This window comes from Planococcus citri, chromosome 2, assembly GCF_950023065.1.
Source record: "Planococcus citri chromosome 2, ihPlaCitr1.1, whole genome shotgun sequence".
Lineage (NCBI taxonomy): Eukaryota > Metazoa > Arthropoda > Insecta > Hemiptera > Pseudococcidae > Planococcus > Planococcus citri.
Window position 1 is genome coordinate 69,677,532 of NC_088678.1, and position 18,651 is coordinate 69,696,182.

General features: G+C 34.2%; 3 protein-coding genes across 4 annotated transcripts; all 3 read right to left on the bottom strand.

Annotated features, from left to right (window-relative positions):
* Nucleotides 1–842: 842 nt before the first annotated feature.
* LOC135837414 (uncharacterized) lies at nucleotides 843–5,935 on the bottom strand. Its single transcript, XM_065352675.1, has 17 exons — nucleotides 5,594–5,935; nucleotides 5,446–5,525; nucleotides 5,122–5,365; nucleotides 4,904–5,053; nucleotides 4,719–4,831; nucleotides 4,366–4,644; nucleotides 4,168–4,287; nucleotides 3,931–4,075; nucleotides 2,726–3,862; nucleotides 2,508–2,626; nucleotides 2,356–2,421; nucleotides 2,129–2,283; nucleotides 1,874–2,053; nucleotides 1,642–1,804; nucleotides 1,377–1,572; nucleotides 1,194–1,308; nucleotides 843–1,109 (listed from the first exon to the last, which is right to left on the bottom strand). The coding sequence occupies exons 1-17, from the start codon at nucleotides 5,722–5,724 to the stop codon at nucleotides 957–959; spliced, it is 3,546 nt and encodes a 1,181-aa protein (XP_065208747.1). The 5' UTR covers nucleotides 5,725–5,935; the 3' UTR covers nucleotides 843–956.
* A 764-nt stretch (nucleotides 5,936–6,699) lies between these two features.
* On the bottom strand, nucleotides 6,700–8,527 carry LOC135837440 (uncharacterized). The gene is made up of 4 exons (XM_065352708.1): nucleotides 8,360–8,527; nucleotides 8,113–8,182; nucleotides 7,694–7,999; nucleotides 6,700–7,601 (listed from the first exon to the last, which is right to left on the bottom strand). Exons 1-4 carry the CDS (start codon nucleotides 8,423–8,425, stop codon nucleotides 7,393–7,395), a joined length of 651 nt encoding a protein of 216 aa, XP_065208780.1. The 5' UTR covers nucleotides 8,426–8,527; the 3' UTR covers nucleotides 6,700–7,392.
* Nucleotides 8,528–13,277: 4,750 nt separating this feature from the next.
* Nucleotides 13,278–17,534, bottom strand: LOC135837403 (uncharacterized). 2 transcript variants are annotated; one of them, XM_065352664.1, is made up of 7 exons: nucleotides 17,053–17,534; nucleotides 16,874–16,943; nucleotides 16,404–16,712; nucleotides 14,210–16,316; nucleotides 14,050–14,125; nucleotides 13,705–13,968; nucleotides 13,278–13,597 (listed from the first exon to the last, which is right to left on the bottom strand). In XM_065352664.1, the coding sequence occupies exons 4-7, from the start codon at nucleotides 14,270–14,272 to the stop codon at nucleotides 13,371–13,373; spliced, it is 630 nt and encodes a 209-aa protein (XP_065208736.1). In that variant the 5' UTR covers nucleotides 14,273–16,316; nucleotides 16,404–16,712; nucleotides 16,874–16,943; nucleotides 17,053–17,534; the 3' UTR covers nucleotides 13,278–13,370. The 2 variants fall into 2 exon arrangements, with proteins under 2 accessions (XP_065208736.1, XP_065208735.1); XM_065352663.1 differs by lacking the exons at nucleotides 13,278–13,597; nucleotides 13,705–13,968; nucleotides 14,050–14,125 and having other exon boundaries at nucleotides 15,962–16,316; nucleotides 17,053–17,327.
* Nucleotides 17,535–18,651: the final 1,117 nt, after the last annotated feature.

Below are 18,651 nucleotides of genomic sequence, written 5' to 3' on the forward strand. Positions count from 1 at the left end.
ACACTTCCGTTTGGTTTTTTCAACAAACAAATCGAGTTTTCTTGATAACAAATTCATTAAACGAATGTATTTAGTGAAAACCTTTGTTCTACCGTGTAATTATATGCAAATCGACTACACAATGTGTTCTTAAGTTCGCGCAACTAACCACCTTACTATGTTTTTCACCATCTTTTCGCGTTACACGTATTGAAAAAAATCTCATCAATCAGCGACCATGTCAGAAGACGACTACTCGGAATCCGGCGGCTCGAATTCGGCACCCACTGTGGTAACAGATGCAGCTCATCCTCTATTCTTAGAACCTCCTAAAAAAAGCGTCACATGTACTGCTAAACCACCCAAGTACCAGTGCCCTCAATGCAACGAACGTCTAATAAACAAAGGAGCTTTTTTGAAGAAACACTTTGAAAAAACACCTCACAAGTCGGTCTCGCAGTGTCCCAGTTGTAATGGAAACGTTTATCCGTATTTGGATCATGGTACGATGACTGCATTTCACAAGTGTCGTAAAAAAGAAGCTTTAGTCAAGCAAGACTTGAATTCCAATCTCACCGCTAAGTATACCCAAAGATCTAATTCGATGTAATCACTAATCAGTCATATTGAGTCTGATGTAATTCCCCTTTCATTATCCTATTCCTATCGTTTAGTACGTAGTTTTTATCATTTTATTAAATTTAAGTACGTGTGTGAACTTTCGTCGTGGACGTTTTTATTATTGTGATGCGTGTGTTATTTTTCTTTTTCACTTTTCTAGTACCTTGAATAAAATATCATTTTTTTTAAAAAAATGCTGCGTTTTGTTGCGTTTTTTCGGAATAGTATTGAAGAAAATCATGTTACGAACGATACAATAGTATATTTATAAATTAAAACACGATATTTTATTGGGTAAAACGATTTTTAAAAAATACTAAAAATGTTAAAAATGGAATGTACAAGTACAAGATAAATTAACAATTGAACGCGTGATCTATAGTAAAATTATTTAAATCTTGGAATATCACCGTCGAATCGAGTGAAACATTTTCTAAATTTTGACGAGGGATGAGTACTCCTATGGTATGTTCGGTTACACTTTCGTATAATAATTTCGAGAACACAGTCTAGAACGAAGAACAAATTACACAAAGATAAGATACAAAAACATAGCTAAGTATTGAGAAAGAAAGTTTAACGAGAATTCTTACTTTATCATCGCGTAATGAATCAATTTGCAGTCGACTAGTGCTATCGAAATTTAGAATATCCATTTTATCTCGTATCTTTTGTATTTTATCGAACTCTGGATGCTTATTCCATATTCTGAGAACACAGAAAATAATTAGTAGGAATTTAGATAAGTAAATGAAAGATTAAGAGTGAAAGCTTACTTTTTGAGCCTCAGACGATTAGATTCGTTACCGGAATACACAGTCAATTTATTAACTAGAGTTACTTCCTTATGAGAATTCTGTTTACAGAGCATATCGAGTCTATCAGTGCTCAGGTTGAGATTATAATTGATTTCAACCGATTCCGAAGGCAGCAGAGTGCATTCGTCGGGGTGAATTCGGTCATCCAATTCGTCTGCGAGATAACAACATTATTTCAACACTGAAATGAAGTTCAAGTCATTCCACAAAAATTGTTACCAACCGGAAGTGATTTTAACGAAAGCTTCGGCGTCTCCGACGTTTTCCAAGATGAATTTCGTCTCGAATGATTGTGATTCGCAATTGATCCACAGACGATCTTCGTTATCATGGAATACACCGTTGAAGACCATTTTGACACTGCCTCCGACCCCAAATAAGGGTATCTAGAAAATTCGGGTACACGTTTGAAATTGGTTCAATCTGATTAACGAAGTCTATGTAAATTTACGTACCACTCGTTTTTGAAAATCACCCAAAGACGATTCGAGTAAAACGTTCCTTCGTACGATGGTGATTTTTCCGTTGATTGGTTTATCTGAAACGGCGGGTGTGAAAGCAACCGATATTTTACGACTTTCTTTCGATTCCAGGGTCAATCTGAGCTCTTTGACGTACGATTCGTTCTCCACGAACTGAAATTAAAAATAATTAATAAATTATGAAGCATGGAAGACGTAAATGAGATGAGAGATGAAATAGAAATATACTTTGAAAAAATTAAAAGAATCCGAAATCGTCAGCAAGAGTTTTTCTTTAGAAGGGCTTCGATTACGTAACGTGAACGTCTGTATTTTTCTCGTATGTATTGAAACACTTGCCCAGGATAATGAACTGTGAGTGGAATCCAGTTCCATTATTCCATCTGTGGAATTGATTCAACGGTTAAAAAAATTGATTTCATTTTTTCTGAAGGATCATGAGGTGTGATACTAACCGTAAGCTACAGAACTTCCGGTGGACGAAGAGCCACTCGATGTAATAGATTTGTACGACTGATTACCTAAACAGAAGCAAAAATGAGAGTATTAATTAATTAGCATAAGGAATTAGGCTGAAATGTCTTCAAGTGAACTGAATAATACGAACGAGATCTTGCTGGAGAATTAACAGTAGACAAAGGTGCAGGTTTATTGTCAACAATTCCAATTAATCTGACTGGGATTCTTTTATTCGTATTTTTTACTGTTAAATACAAATCAGCGTCCCTGTGAAAAAAAAATTAAAAATGTCTCATTTCTTAACCTCAATACAAATCCTAATTGATAAAAAAAAAATATACACGATACGAATCGAAGAAAAATTACCTCGAATTATTAATCGAATTCGGTTTAAAAGTAACTTCGAAAGTTCTGCTTTCTTGAGAAGACACCTGAATACATTTCGGTTCGATACTGAATTCCGAAGACTTATCGATTTCAGCATAAACATCGACTGGTTTCGGTCCATTATTTCTAACGTTTAAAAATTCAACCACAGACTGCAGAACTGACCCGGATCTCAGAACGATAGGCAGTTCGTTATCGATTACGATAAAATCGTTTCTCATGATTTCGGCAGTCAGAAGTATTGTCTCGATTAACGGAAGTTTCAACGGAATTCCTTCGGTTTTATCGAGAAAAACAATGAGTTTTCCATCCAAACGTAATTTATCACTGTTGAACGTCATCAGATGACTCGTATTGAGATGAATTTCACCGCGTAATGTTTCGCCAGGGTTGACGACCACCTTGGAGCATACAGGATTACGATCGGTTTCGTAGAGCATTAGTTTCAAAGGTAATTTGGAAGTGCCGTCGTTTTGTAATATCAGAGGGAGACTTTTATTCGTCGTTTCATTCAGTACACCGAATTGGGCTACTCCGTTACGAGGCTCGAGTATCCTGAACTTGGGCATTTCACCGATCACTTCGATTAATCTGATTATATTCGAGCATTTTTTATCGTCGCTGATCAATTGCAGCGTTACACGTATTTTGCCTTCGACCAAAGGAGTGACCATTACGTTGATATCGGTCTCGCTTCGAGGCTGAAATACTACGTGGTCTTGGGTCGAAGCTAACATAACTGAGGCAGCTGGATACCCAGATGAAACTCCGGCCGTTGAAACGATCGACTGAAGACGAATTTTATAATTTAGAGGTTCGTCGGTTGGATTTTCGACTACGCAGATGACTTCGGCCAACGTGCCAACGCATAAGGTGCCGGCGAATATAACGTCGTTTTCTAAAACATCGGCCGATAGTAAACTGTGATTGGAGATACGTTGCATCGGAGCTGCTTTGAGGTTATTTTGTCGAGCAGTCGTGTCGTTCGTGGATGGCTCGTCAGAGATAGCGTTCAAGTCGATGAAGTCTCGAGCTAGATGATCCTCTGGAGTCGTAGCTATTTCTGTGGTTGAGTTGGATGGCAGTTTTATTGAGAATAGACGTTTACTGGAGTCTCTGATGAGAAAAGAGGGCATTATTAAGAAGTATTATTAATGGAGTGACGAAAAAGTTGTACAACTTACGCGTTATTTGATAAAGTTGCGTCGATGTTTTTAACGGGAGATGTTTTCTGGAGAATTTCACGATTTACTATATTCGATGCAACGTCATCGCGAACAGTGCTGCTCATGATATTCTCAGATGGCTTTCCACGTAAATTGAAGCTTTCTAAAAACGAAATACAGAATTTATAGAAACGTTTGTGATAAGTTACCGGACGAGTGGGCTTCCTTTCGAACTGTTTTCAATAGAATGTGTACCTGATGCACTTATTAAAGTTGTATTTCGAGAAGAAAATTCGCTCAAACTAATGTAAGGAATATCCAGCGACGGATTACTCGGACAAGGAACAACATTAGCCGGTTTCGATTTAGGTTTACCTGTAAATAAACGTCTCAGTTCAGAATTCAAAACCTCGATCACGAAGCTGGTATGAAATCTCGAATTGAAATACTCACCCAAAGATAATAATTCTTCGACAGCTCGTTTCGGCATCGCCAAAAGCGATTGTCGTTTTAATAATTCGGCTATTTCGTTAATACTAGCGATACTGTTCGAAGAAGACATATCCAAAGTGGAACTAAACGATGAAGTATCCATGAACGAATGTTGCAGTAGGCGTTGAAAAGTCTCTGATTGACAAGGTTGCAATTTCGGAACAGTCGGGAGATCTTTAGAGGACTGGTTTGTATCCGTCGTTGAACTGACATGTTTTTGTTCATTGGCTTTCTTTCTTTCTGTGAAAAAATGCCATAAATTAGTTGTAAATTGGGTACTTATACTCGTGATAGAAGGAAAGAAATGTCAATACCTTCGAAAGTTTGATCTATTTTATTGCGTAGTATTTGAGAGATATCTTCCGGTGGATAACATTTCATTTGAACGAATTCCGAAAATTGCTTCTCTTTTTCATCGCAACTCTCCCTGGAATAATAATACGAGATAAGATTACAGATCGGGAAATTATGTAAGTATTATCACAGTATAAAAACTTACAGCGAGTTTTCAGAAATATTCATCGGTGAAACCGGTAATGAAGCGAACATCTTTCGGTTTTCCTTTTGATCTTCATCCAACTTCAGTACCGCCAAATTACCTGATTGAAATTCTCCATTTTGCGAAGAACTCGATGTAACTAATTGATTACTAAAAAACGAACATGAATTAGTCATCGTTCGTGAATGTTGTTTGTACTTTGAAGCATCTATACTTACGAAGAAGACGTCGAGCTACGTAAATTATCCCGGAACACATTGTTAGAAATATTATAAGTTTCGTTACTAGTGCCAGGAACATTCTGGACAGATTCCGAGGAAAACGAAGAATTCCTAAACGATAGCTCATCGAGTCGTTTTTTCAACTGGTTCAAAGATTGAGACTGGTATTCCGAGATTAAACGTTCATGAAATGGAGTTGATTGTTGAGGACTCCAAGTATCGAATTCTTTTTCTGATAATACTAAATATTGACATAAGTTTAGTATTTTACATACAAGTATCGCGGTTTTTAATGAATTAAACGTGTCAAGTACAACTTACGTGATGCTTTATCAATGTCAATAACTCCAAGAGAAGAAGTGGTTGAAAACAATGTAGACGATTCCGGTTTTTTGGGCGTTCTGCGAATCATCAAATGTGTTAGAAGTGTTACGATTTGTATGAAAGATAAACACTTGGAAGTACATACTTGCTAATGAAATCACTTTCGTTTCCTTTTACCATTAACGTCGAGGAAGCTTGAGGTCTAGGTGAGTTTTGAGGGCTTATATCTAAAAAACGGTTCTCAGCTTCCGAAGCGATATGATTTAGCCGGTCCATTTCAAACGATGAAGAACAGTCGTCGATACACAGTCACAAAATGGGCGTAAAATAACGTATTTTAACGCATTTTTCTTTCGCAGAAATGTTACGTGTGATCAATTTGATGAATAACTTATTAAATTACGAACATTTTTCTCACTGAATTTTTATCCTCGTTTCCTGTTATCTCGTGAATTCAAAAAGCGGTAACGAATCATCAAAATTTTTTATTAATCTCTTTTGAAAGGGACATTTTTTGTGAGGTGGTAAACATTCGGTGTCCAACATTCACCTCACCACGAATATACTGCTTGAAATATGTGCAAAATAGACATTTTTTCAGGATTTTGATAGTTTCTTTTTTTGTCGCCAGGTTCGCTAAAATTGTAAACACATCGAAAATGAAATTTTTTATCACCGAAAAATTAATTGTGCCGGAATGTTTGAATTTCTTTCGAAGTTTTTGATTTCGCGTTCAATTATTATTGTTTTTTCGATTTTAATTAATTCTATTGTAAGTTGTGAAGGGTTTAACGTTAATCTGTCCCGTTGTAACGCTCTAATTTTCGAATGATTCGTGCTTTATTCGCTGGTAACAAACGGACATCAAAGCTTAGCAGGTAGGCAGGTAATATTGAAAAACTTTGCTGAAATTAAGTCTTGAAATAAGTAAAAATGGGTCGTTTCATCATTAGATATATTGTTGAATGCATCCAATTAGAATTGATGGTTCTATTTCTAAGATTTTAGAACAACAACCAAAGAAAACTTCGAATCAGGGAATCTGCGTCACTTCCCTGGTCAAATATCGTTGTAGCAAATTTTGAGTATTATTATCCCATTTTAGACATTTTGTGTAGTATTTTTCATCGTAGTGTTGTTTTTTTTCATTTCACTGTGTTGAAATAACACGAAGAGTAATCAACGGTACAATGAATGGTCCAAAACAAAGAATGGTCTTGCTGATCAGCTCGAAATAATAAGGTAAATTCATTCAAGCAAAATAATTATATTAGAGTATCTACCTATACAAAACGGAATAGGGAACATATGAGATCATTTTCATTTTACATTTTATATTATTAAAACTAAATAAATGCTTAATCACTATGCAGTCGAAAGACGCGATGAAAATTAGAACAATCATCAACACTGTTGTCTAATTTTCACATTCACAGCCTCACTAATCAACAAGAATGGAAAGTTCGTTTTCTAAATATTTACGAAATACTTAGTACACCATCCTATCTTGATTAAAATTAAATTAGGTTAGGAATACTTATCACTGAAAACAGAAATCTCGTGTGATTTTATTTCGAACTCCGCTCTAAAAAGCTCCACAGAGAATTTGTTTTCGTCCGTCTCTCTCAAGTTCATTCATCATAGTTCCTGGTTTCTGGGAAACCGTATCAACTATTTGATTTTTTGCAAGGTCAAAATAAGTATGTTATGTACGTGTACTTTTTTTCCTCTCAATTATCAAATATGTTCGAGAAAAATAATAGAAAATCACAGCGTTCCGTACGTGATAATACACGAAAACATCGAAAAAACACGTATCAACGATAAGAACTGAATCTTATAAACCATATCCGATGATAAATAAGATCGTGTAATGGCGATGAACTTGAGTTTGATTCTTTGAATGGAATTCAGATTGAACACAGCTGTACGGTTCTTAGTACCTTACTTCTGATTTTGAACTTCGCTGTAAGGAGGTGGCATCGCAGATTCCAATACACATTGATCGTATTGAGGAGGAGGTGAAGGTGAACGAGGTGCGTTTCTTTCGATATCGTTATTATTGGCAGGATTCGAGTCACTCGATACTCCTATTCCTTTGACAAAAGTGCCTGTATAACTGAACGCAACGATCGTGGTGTAAAGCTTGAAAACTGCAAAAGAATTTGAATATTTCAATAGATTATTTCGGTCATCGAAACCAAAAAGTTTATTCAAAAATTAATTCGCCGTCGTATGTACTTACCAAAATAGACAAATGTTAGCGTAGACACGAAATAATATAGAATGTCTGGAGCATACAATGGTTCGACATGGTCATTCGAGTGTAATATTTTCCAAAATTCATCCAAGTGTCGGTCCCGTAGTAAATAAACGGCAGTCGTTGTGGTTAATATCATATCGAAAAAAAGCGTCACGATGAGCGGTCCCAAAATCCAAAATTTTATCAAATTAACCACCAAAGAAGTGTATTTCTTATAGAGTAAGATTGCCAGTATCGAAAGAATAGTTTGCAATAGAATGAGAACCTTCTTCAGTTTCAAATCTTTGCCTAAAAATAAAACAAAGATAAAGCATGTGGTGTGAATCTCAAGTGCCTACTTAAAATACACTTTATCAACGTCACGATTCAAGTAATTATAGTTTAGGTTTAATTTTACTCACCTAAAAGTATTCTATTCGCATGATCATCGTGATTTATCGAGGCGAGTATCAAATTATAAATATTCACTGTCTGCAAATTGAAATTTAAAAAAAAATTATTAGGTATTGAAAGTAAAAGTAGGTAGGTAATGAAATTATAGAAATTGTTCAAATTTGATTTAAAATATTTCGATGAACTAAACAAATAATAGTTATGTAATTATAAATTTTTAAAGAGTTGAAAATAAATATAAAAAATTTCACTTACCACAACAAAAGAGAGAGTTATTACCAATGATGTAGGAATGGATTGTCCAAAATGTATGGACCGCATTTTCGAACACAACCATACGACTACGACACCTGCTAACGAAATGAGCTCAGGAAAGAGTGCATCCGAGACTTGTACCGAAGATTACTATACATAATGGTGGCTCGTGATACATCAATGTAAACATATTGGCTGATACTGTCGATGAATTCGATGACTAATCAAAATGTGCGTTAAATATAGGGCGTGAAGGAAACGTCACCACGATGAAGATTTTCCAATTCATTTCCTCCTTGTAGTGGGACATCAAAAGTTGTCAATTTTCGAGGGAGGGATATTGAAATAATTTATAAATGAAACATTGGAAATTCAGACACCTTTACCCCTTCTATTTCGTGGTATTAGTCATAAAAAACGAAATTATTTAATTTTGAAAAAAAAACTTCGGAAAGATGTAGGCCTATTCCACGAACTGGTTTTAATTTTACAAGAAGAATCTCTCATTATGTCGAAATTTTATTTCACAGGTAGTTTCTAATTTCTAATTTCCTTTTGCTGCTGCCAAAATGAGTCTGAGTCATTAGAATAATCTACTATTCGTGATTCCTTCCTATGGTTCATTCGCCAGAAAAATATGAATGATACAAATTTTAATTTCGATAAATGCAAGTATTAAATTTCTAATCACAAATCGAAAATTCATGAATCGATAACTGAAAAAAATAAACAATGAAATTAAACGGAAAAATGTGACTTCATGACTAATTGGTGAAATTTAATTGCAATTAGTGATACAATTTCCTCAGAATGTTTACAACCACCAAATCATGACTAAAATTTTTTCAAGTACTTACCAAGTGATTAAAAAAAATAAATAGATAAATTTGTTCAAAATGAAAGATGCGCGTGATTATGTTGTTAGGAATTTTTTTTCAATTTAACTGAGATTTTCAAAAATTTCCAAAAATTGACAGAGATGTTTTTAGAATTTTTTGAGGCTTGTTCGTAATTTTAGTGAAAATATTTTTGACCTTGGGTTTACAAATTTTGCTGAAATTTTCTACGAAGGTTTGCTTCTAGGAGGCCATAAATTCAGATATTACCATTATTTTACGTCTTACCCCCTCACCCCCTCCCTAAACCTTTTCTGAGAAAGTTTCAATATTTTTGTGTAGCTCCGCACTCCTGAATCAAAACTGAGCTTCCCAGTTTGGGGGGGGGGGGGGTGAAGCCTAAAATTCCCAAAAATGCAGTATGGGTATCTTCTAGGGTTTTGATAGCACTGTCTCCGATTCTCAAATCCACTTGATCTTAAGTAACCCAAGAGGGACCTGGGTCCCAAAATTTTGAAAATGCATTATGGGTATAAAATCGTACGTTTTTCAAGGCGCTGTTTCTGATTATGAAATCCAAACCAAAATTGAAGTTCTCAGGCAAGGAGAGAGGAGGGGAGGGGCTGAGGCCCAAAATTTCGAAAAGTGCAGTATGCATACTTATCATAATAATAGGTCTTTTGAATTCATTGATTCTGATTCTGAAATCAGTTCGATCCAAAACGTCAACTTAGTCGCTCAGAAGGGGTTCGAGGCCCAAAATTTCGAAAAATGCAGTATGGGTAACTATCAAATTGTTTTTTTGATGGCACTGCTTCTGATTCTGAAACCCGCTGGACCCCAAAATTAAAAATGAACTGCTCGTAAGGTGTCAAATTATTCAAATTATTGGTTTTTGAATGTGCTGATTCAGATTCTGAAATATGTACATTTGACCCCAAAACATGAATTGGGTGATCCAAAGTGCGCTTGAGACCCAAAATGTTGAATAAAGCATCATAGTTTCTGATTCTAAAATCTATATTTTATCCCAAAATCAAAAACTGAGCTTGTTGTAAAGGGGGGATTGAGGCTCAAAATTTAAAAAAATGCAGTATGAATATCAATTTACCTATATAGCTTTTTGATACTTTTATACCGATTCTGAATTACTTTTGACCTTAAAATTGAAATTTAGCTTTGCAGGGAGGGATTTGGGCTTATGATATTTCAAAAAATGCTATCAATTTTGATTTTAGGGGTCCTACAAATTTCATAATCGGAATTGATACCCTCGAAAAACGATATGTAATTCGAAATCCATGTTGCAATTTTCAAAATTTTGGGCTCAAGTTTCCCTTTAGGTTTTTTTTTTTTGGGGGGGGGGTCGTTTTGATTTTTGGGTCAAACTAATTTCCGAATCAGGAGCAGCACCTTTGAAAATCCGATACCCAGCCATGTTGCATTTTTCAAAACTTTGGGCCTCAAGGCCACGCAAGTAGGTTATTTAATTTTAGTTTTCGGTTCTAACGTCTTTAAAACCTGTAGTTTGATACCAATATTACATTTTTCAAAATTTTGGGCACCTAAATCTTTTTGAGGATCGGGAAGGGGGGGGGGGTAAAATGTTGATTTTTGGGATCTAACTGATTTCAGTAACCTTGAAACCCTATATTTTGATGCCTGAAAATATCACTGTTTTTGATATTTTTTAATTTTTTTAATTTGCCCCATCTCTTCAAGGACCACAATTCTGATTTCGAAAGAAATACCTACATACAAAATGTGAAAATATTTCCTAGACGTACATTGTTGAGGAGTTCAGGGCATAATTCCCTTCTCTCCAATGAAATTCGATATGATTATGAACAGTTTTTGACCTGGAATCATTGATGTTTTTGAAGTCACAAAAGCAACGAGGATTCGGTATCATCTCGATACAGTTAGGTTAGGTAATTAACCCTTACACGAGACAATGATGGAAAATCACATCTTCATGTTGAAAACAAAATACCATGTTTCATGTTTCTGATTCATCAATTTTCAGTGGAAAAATATGCCATTAAAATGAAAATAATCGTCTCCTGTTCTCTAATTTTCACTTTTATAATCTTACGAAACGCTTAATTTTAACATACCTGATTATAATGATAAAAAAATTGAAAATTTTTAAAAAGTTACTTACTTACAAATTTATGAACTAAAATTCTTTCTTGATTGAATAGAAATGAATACGATTGGGAAGTTCAAATTTCATAAATTTTAACAAAAATAAAAAGGCAATTTCTTTTTAAAATTTTAAAATATGTATTATTATTTAGAAGAAAAAACAAATAAAGAAATTAAAAAACATGAAAAGCAATAAAGTTCTTATACTTATTGTAAGCTTGATATTACGTAATAGAATTAAGATCACAGTATATAATGATGAATTGATGAGCCTGAGATTCATTTGTAAAATAAAAGATAGACTAGAAACAACTTCAAGGTAGTAATTTTTAGCACATGCGAATTACGCTGTAAGGAGGCGGTGGTGGAAATTCAAATGCACATTGCTCGTATTTAGGAGGAGGTGTCGATGGCTGAGATTCATTTCTTTCATCGTTGTTGTCATTAATTAGATAAATTTCATCTTGCGTATTTTCCAATGCTCCTATCCTTTTCACAAAAATACTCGTGTAGTCGAGTATTACAACAGCCGCGTAAACATGAGAATTTGCTTCGAAAGACTGCTAAAACAGCTGAAAAATGGTCCCTCTTATTTTTAATGTATCGGGTTTACTCCTGCAAAGTGACGTGGGAGGTTGAAATTTGCCCTACTTGTGTTTTTAGTAGTCTTATACCTACTTAAATAATGGGAATCACTAATTGAACTAACTGAAACTTTCTTCTTTTTTTTTTTCTTTCTGATTTCAACAAAACTAATGTAAGGGTCATTCCACGCCAATTCGATCCTGTGAAAAATCTTTCGAAGGGATGACCAATGACGCAAATCGCAGCCCTCTAGCCCATTTTAAAGGCAGTCTGGGGGTGTCAAAGTTTTTAGTGAACCTAAAATATCATACATTTCAGCAGTGGATTACTCGATAACCGCGATACCTACCAAAATGATACTTTGAAAGGCTTTTTGGTGATATAATAAAAATCAGTGTTACCACTTTTTTTCGTACAAAAAACTAGCTCAAAAAGTTTCAAAACGTAGTTTTTATATCGTTCCGACCCTCCAAAATTCTAAAAAAAAAAATATATTATGGACAACTTTTCATGCTGAACAACATATTAAAAAATTAGGATGGTACTATGTTGCAAAGTCGATTTAAAAAAATTTGAACTTGGGGAAAAATGCGATTTTTTAAATTTAAAACATGAAAAAAAGTTTTGATAGGTGAAGTTGACCCATTTGACCCCTATTTTAACGTATCTGTTGAAAAAGTTGAAAAAACCCTTTCACTCAATGAAATGAACTCCTCACAAAAAAATCAAAATTCGAAAAAAAATTCAATTTACGTAAAAATAAGGGTCAAATGGGTCAACTTCACCAATCAAAACTTTTTTTCATGTTTTAAATAAAAAAATCGCATTTTTCCCCAAGTTCAAATTTTTTAAAATCGACTTTGCAACATAGTGCCATACCAATTTTTTAATATGTTGTTCAGCATGAAAAGTTGTCCTTCTTGGTCGAATTGACGTAGAATGATCCGTAAGCTGGTTCGAAAAAGCTTGTCTTAAACGTCCTGAATACAAATTTTAGGTGCAGAAATTCTTTTTTGGATTGTACTTCGGTTTCCAGAAAAAAAATGATTGAAAATTTTCATGTGCCCCTGTAGTGTAAAGGTTAGAAAAACATGCATGAGTCGACGTAGTACGAATTGCATAGTGTGGAAAAATCCTTACTTCCACCCTGGAATTCCCTGTTTAAACAAATATTCAAGACAACCTGTGCAAAAAATTTGTTTAGGCCTTGTTTGTGAAATCAAGTAAAGAGGTTTTTTCTCTCTAAGTTACATATAGAAATTGAAAAAAGAAGTTGAAAAAAGTTTGAAAAATGACACTGTTTTTTGAGTCATAATGAACTTTTAACGAACAAAAACACGTCTTTAATTTTCAAAATCATTGTATTAAAAAAACATGGGCCACTAAACTATAAAATGAAATTCTGGATAACTCGAGGTTTAAATTTTAAATAAAAATTTCCGTCAAAAAACACTTTCAACATATATGTAAATATCGTTGTAAGAGGGTGGCGGTGGAAATTCTAATACACATTGCTCGTATTGAGGAGGAGGTGTACGCGGAGGAGATTCATACACTTCGATATCGTTATCATTTGTAGGTGTGTAATCCGAGTCTACCAATGCTCCTGTCCTTTGGTCAAAAATGCTCCCATAATTAAATAAAGTAACAGTGACGTAAAACTTGGAAACTGCAACATAATTCGAACACAGCAATGTCTAGATCAGTAATTTTCACAATTCAAAGTTTCATATACTTAGACTAGGTATAAGATTAATTTAAAATCATGTTACCTACCAAAATATAAGAGTAAGAATATGGCTCCTACAAGTTTGACTTGGTCAGATGGTTTCATTACAATATCTTCGCGGAGTGAACAAAGAACGATTGTAATAGTTATTAAGATCGTTTCAAAAAACAGCGTCCCCAGAAGTGATACAAAAATCCAAAATTTGATCGAATTAATCCACGATGAAGTATATTTTTTGTAGAGTATGATTAAAAATACAGATAAAATTGTTTGCAGTCGAATGAAGAATTCTTCCGTGTTTAATTCTTCGCCTGAAATTGTGTATAACATAATATAAGTAGGTAAAACTTGTACTGTATGTAGTAAGGCTTGATTTTCGATAATCGACTTACGGAATAATACAAATATTTCTTTCAAATAGTTATCATAAATAAATGGGGCTAATATCAAGTTGCACGTGTTTACGATCTGTAAAGATAAAAAATTTCCAACAGGGATGTTTTCATCGAATTTTCGAAACCTAAAATTTGAAGAAAAAAAAGTACTACTTACCAGAATTAGAGGAAGAATTATAACGTAGACGGTAATGGATCGATAAAAATATACGATGCACATTTTTGAACACAACAATGTCTAGGTACATACTATAATATTGACACCTGTCAACGAAATAAATTTGAGACGTATTTGTACTTACGAGTAATTTAATCATACGTGGGCATGAAGTTACTAATCAATTTACGAAGAACTAAAGTCTCTAATCATATAGGTGCTCGTTAGTATTCTTGCCGAATTCTACTCGTATGACTAAAAATAAGAGTGGTAAAATTTCCCTGTCCTTGGTTTTTTAAAATTCCTAGATGGCATATTATTGAATGAATGGGTTCCTTAAAAAAAATTCCGGGTGAAAAGATTACAAAGTTACAATATTTCAAGAGTGTAAACAATTAGACACGCTATTGGGTCCATATCTAACTAGGAACCTCATGAAGTGTCTGCCAAGGATTTGGATGGAAAGGGGTCTCAGTAATAGCCCAGTCCTTGGCCCTAAGTACCACAGCACTAAAATTTTAGCTGCCAGTTTTGAGTTTCGCTCCCTCATTAAAATTTTGAATTTTCAAATTTTCAAAAACCGCTACTCCGACGCTCAGGTTTTTCCCACGGCGTTGTCGTGAGAAAATTTTGACTCACGCGCGCAACCAAGGAGCACGTTTTATTTTCCCGTTCAACATAATTTCTCGTATTATATTTTTCAAAGATTATTCAAATTCTTTATTTTCGATGAAAATTTGAATTATCCTGGAAAGATGTAACATAAAAAATTCAATTGAATGGGAAAATGAAAGAAGTCCCTTGTGCAAGCTCACGTGGATCAGAATTTTCATACGACAACATCGTGGGAAAAACCTGACAGAGAACCTCTTGAGGTGTCCGCCTCCGATTTGAACGGGACCGCGATTTTTGGGAAAAGCATAGTCTAAATCCCCCAACATCAAATTTTCAACTGCCCAACTTCATTTTTCGATTTTTGGCGAACGTTTGAAAATTCAAAATCGACTGTTTTTGATGATCTATGCGTTTTTTTTTTAAGTACGTAATCGATCAGTAAAAATGATCAAAATAAGTCCTAAAACTGATATTAATTCTCCAAATCCAAATTTTATCGTTTCCAGACATTCTGGAGCCTCCAGCGCAATTTTTCAATTTATCCAGAATTTTGAATATGTTCCAGAAGGCGTGAATATGAAGTTGGGCAGCTAAAAATCGAGTTGTGTGTTATACTCGACCTGTTTAACGAGTTTATCCACATTTGAGCCGATTCTGGAGGGGATACCTCAAGAATGGGTTTTGAACAAATTTTTACATAAGGAAAATGGTCAAAAATCAAAAATTTCCCACGTGCGAGGAATTTTTTGAAATTTGTGCGAATTGCTGTATTTTGTCCAGAATTAGCGAATTTTGCCATTACCAGGCATTCTGGAGCCTCCAGCGCGATTTTCAATTTCTCCAAAATTTTGAATTTGCTCCAGAAGACGTGAATATGAAGTTGGGCAGCTAAAAATCGAGTTGTGTTCATGCCATTAGTTCAAAGGAAGATACCTAGGAAAATATCTAGAGGAAGAAAACGTTGATTATATAACCAACTCACCAGTCAACTCAACTTACAAGACCCTGAAAGACATCATCAGATACGCTAGAGCAATTAATACAACCTCCTGTAAAACAGAAGTGACCACGATAGTGAAACATTTGGAATGATTGTCGTGGTCAGTTACGCGTAAAAAATTGTAACGAGTGGTCACATTATTGAAAATACGAAAATTCAAGTGTATTATTAAAATTACGAATGTTACAAAAAACTATACAAAATAATTATTACATCGTCGGTCGAATCGCATGGCGAACTTGGTTTGAGTTTTGAAATCCAATTTTCAGTACTTGCAAACCATATTGTAAGGAGGTGGTTGTACAGATTGGTCCTGTACTACGCATTGTTCATATTTAGGTGGAGGTGCAGGTAGTTCCGACGTATTTCTTTCGATATCGTTTTCATTTATGAGATACGATTCACCGTTCGTATACGAATCCAGTATCCCTATCTTGTGGGCAAAAGTACCCACGTAATGGAACATAATAATGAAGGCGTAAAGCTTGAAAACTGCAATAGAATTCGATAAATTTAATTACATATCTGATTAAAAGCTTGCGATTTTGCTTAAAAATTAATTTCAAAAAGTCACCTTACCAAGATAAAGAAATAATACAGCTTCTGCGAAAAAAATCATACAAGAAACGTCTGGCAGGGGAGTCGGTTCAACTTCCTTATTCGCGTTTGATTTTTCCTCTGATTTATCTAATCGTTGGAAGAGTAAATAAACAGCAGTTGTGGCAGCGTATGTCATGTCAAAAAATAATGTCACCATGAGTAGTCCAGAAATCCAAATTTTTATCAAGTTCATCGCAAAAGAGGTGTATTGCTTATGGAGCGAGATTGCAAATATGGATAAAATGGTTTGGAGTAGGATGAGTAATTTTTCCATTTCGAAATCGTCGCCTGAAATTTGAAAATGAATCAAAATTGAAAAAAATAAATGGGTGGTGTAAATTTCCATTCCTCTATGTGTATTGTGTACATATATGTACTAATGTGATGTAATTTGTTGATAAATTGACGTAACGATTAAATTAGTTCAATTGTGATTACATATAACTTACTTGAAAGTAGTCTATTCGTGTGATTTTCATCGTTCAACGAGGAAACAAGCAAGTCGTAGAAGTTTACGATCTAAAAAAAGGATTTCAAAAAATATTTATTATGAATTAGATCAATTAAATGAACGTACAATTTTTTTAAAGGATTAGGTAAAAATAATTGAAAATGAATTAATACTCACCACGAGAAAAGAAAGAACTACCACGCAAACTGTGCTGGTCGATTCTCCAAAATATACGATCGGCATTTTAAACGCAACTACTCGTACATACTCGTACTACACCTGTTAACGAAATAAATTCAGGAAAGAATCAAGAATGTATCCCGAGCACGTATGAAAAATAATTTGTTGGTTCATGAAGCATCAAAGTAAACATGCCTAACTAGGTAGCATGACTAATGAAAATGTATGTAATTGGACACTCAATGAAATGTCGTGATAAAAAAATTATTGCAAATTCGTTTCTTCCTTATACGCAATGTGCGCATGTAAAACATAGCGATGAACTGTAGTGATATTTGAGCAAAATTGCTGTTTTGTTGAGGTGGAAATGTAAAAATTGGTTCACTGGAAAATAACATCCCGTACGGAAAAATACTATGGCGAACTATAGTATTTTCGCGAACTATAGTTAACTATAGTAACCATGAATTTTTTTTTCAATATTTTGGACAATTTATTGGCTTATAATTCCTAAAAACACACAATTTATCAGTGCAATGATAAATTGTGTGTTTTCAGGCATTGTAAGCCAATAAATTGCCCAAAATATTGAAAAAAAAATTCATGGTTACTATAGTTAACTATAGTTCGCGAAAATACTATAGTTCGCCATAGTATTTTTCCGTACGGGATAATAGAATAGCTTAGGTACCCATTCACTTGGATTTGAAGTGTGATTAGTTTGGTGTCGCTGGTCGCTTCTCGTTTTTAGTTTTGACTGTTTTCATATGGTTTAAAGTACCAAAATAATGAACGTTTCATTAGAGGTGTTCAATAATTCGCCTGCTAACGCTGCAACCCAAACTACTCGAGTGTATTTATTTGGTTCATTGACCTTAGAGATTGAAGAGGCTGATAGATGAGTTTTAAGTATGTAGTACATATTTGACACTGTGGTTGATTGACCATTTTAAAATGCTCTAGCGCCTTTACTTTTGGATTTGGGCAAAATGTAAACATTTATTCCAATTTATGGATCTTTGAATGCTCTATAAAAAAAGTTATTTGGATGTTTTGCCTAAATCAAAAATTTAAGGTGTGGAAGAACTTTGTAAACCAATTATATCCATTTCGAATTCGATTAATTTTGAAGTTGAATTTGAGTTGAACTAATAAAATTGAACAGGACCTTCTTTGTGCCCTCTTCAAAGTTCTTCAGAATGGCACAATCATATTCAAACTGCTCGTATCTGCCGTCAAGTCACTTTTAAAGTAATTGTCAGTGGTATGATTAATTTTTTTTGCAAGAGGAATGGTCATTCAATTCCAAATCAGCTTTGTTTCGGGTTTAGGTTTCCCAATTCTGCTCACAAAATTTTTGTAGGTTCTTCACATTATAAAAAAAATAAAATCAATATGAAGTCGGTGAGGTGGATACCTCTCGAAAAATTCCAAATTTAAAGGAGCAATGAAAACTTTTCTACGTTATAATAATGAATATGCAAAATTATATCTTATCAAACGGTAGAATAATTGTTATTTTATCTTTTAATTACAAATACTTTTTCGAAAAATTAGTACATTATTTTATATTTTTTCTGAAAATATGTCGTTCAA

Bases quoted from the DNA above. Each gene is read 5' to 3' on its own strand.
- LOC135837414 (XM_065352675.1), bottom strand. From the start codon at position 5,724: ATGGACCGGCTAAATCATATCGCTTCGGAAGCTGAGAACCGTTTTTTA. The intron at 5,366-5,445 runs GTAAGTTGTACT...GTCAATATTTAG, and splicing joins TGACATTGATAAAGCATCAC to TATTATCAGAAAAAGAATTC. The intron at 1,110-1,193 runs GTAAGAATTCTC...TCTTCGTTCTAG, and splicing joins ATTCATTACGCGATGATAAA to ACTGTGTTCTCGAAATTATT.
- LOC135837440 (XM_065352708.1), bottom strand. From the start codon at position 8,425: ATGCGGTCCATACATTTTGGACAATCCATTCCTACATCATTGGTAATA. The intron at 8,000-8,112 runs GTGAGTAAAATT...TTTTATTTTTAG, and splicing joins TGCGAATAGAATACTTTTAG to GCAAAGATTTGAAACTGAAG. The intron at 7,602-7,693 runs GTAAGTACATAC...ATTCTTTTGCAG, and splicing joins GCTAACATTTGTCTATTTTG to TTTTCAAGCTTTACACCACG.
- LOC135837403 (XM_065352663.1), bottom strand. From the start codon at position 17,118: ATGCCGATCGTATATTTTGGAGAATCGACCAGCACAGTTTGCGTGGTA. The intron at 16,944-17,052 runs GTGAGTATTAAT...TCCTTTTTTTAG, and splicing joins TAGTTCTTTCTTTTCTCGTG to ATCGTAAACTTCTACGACTT. The intron at 16,317-16,403 runs GTAAGGTGACTT...ATTCTATTGCAG, and splicing joins TGTATTATTTCTTTATCTTG to TTTTCAAGCTTTACGCCTTC.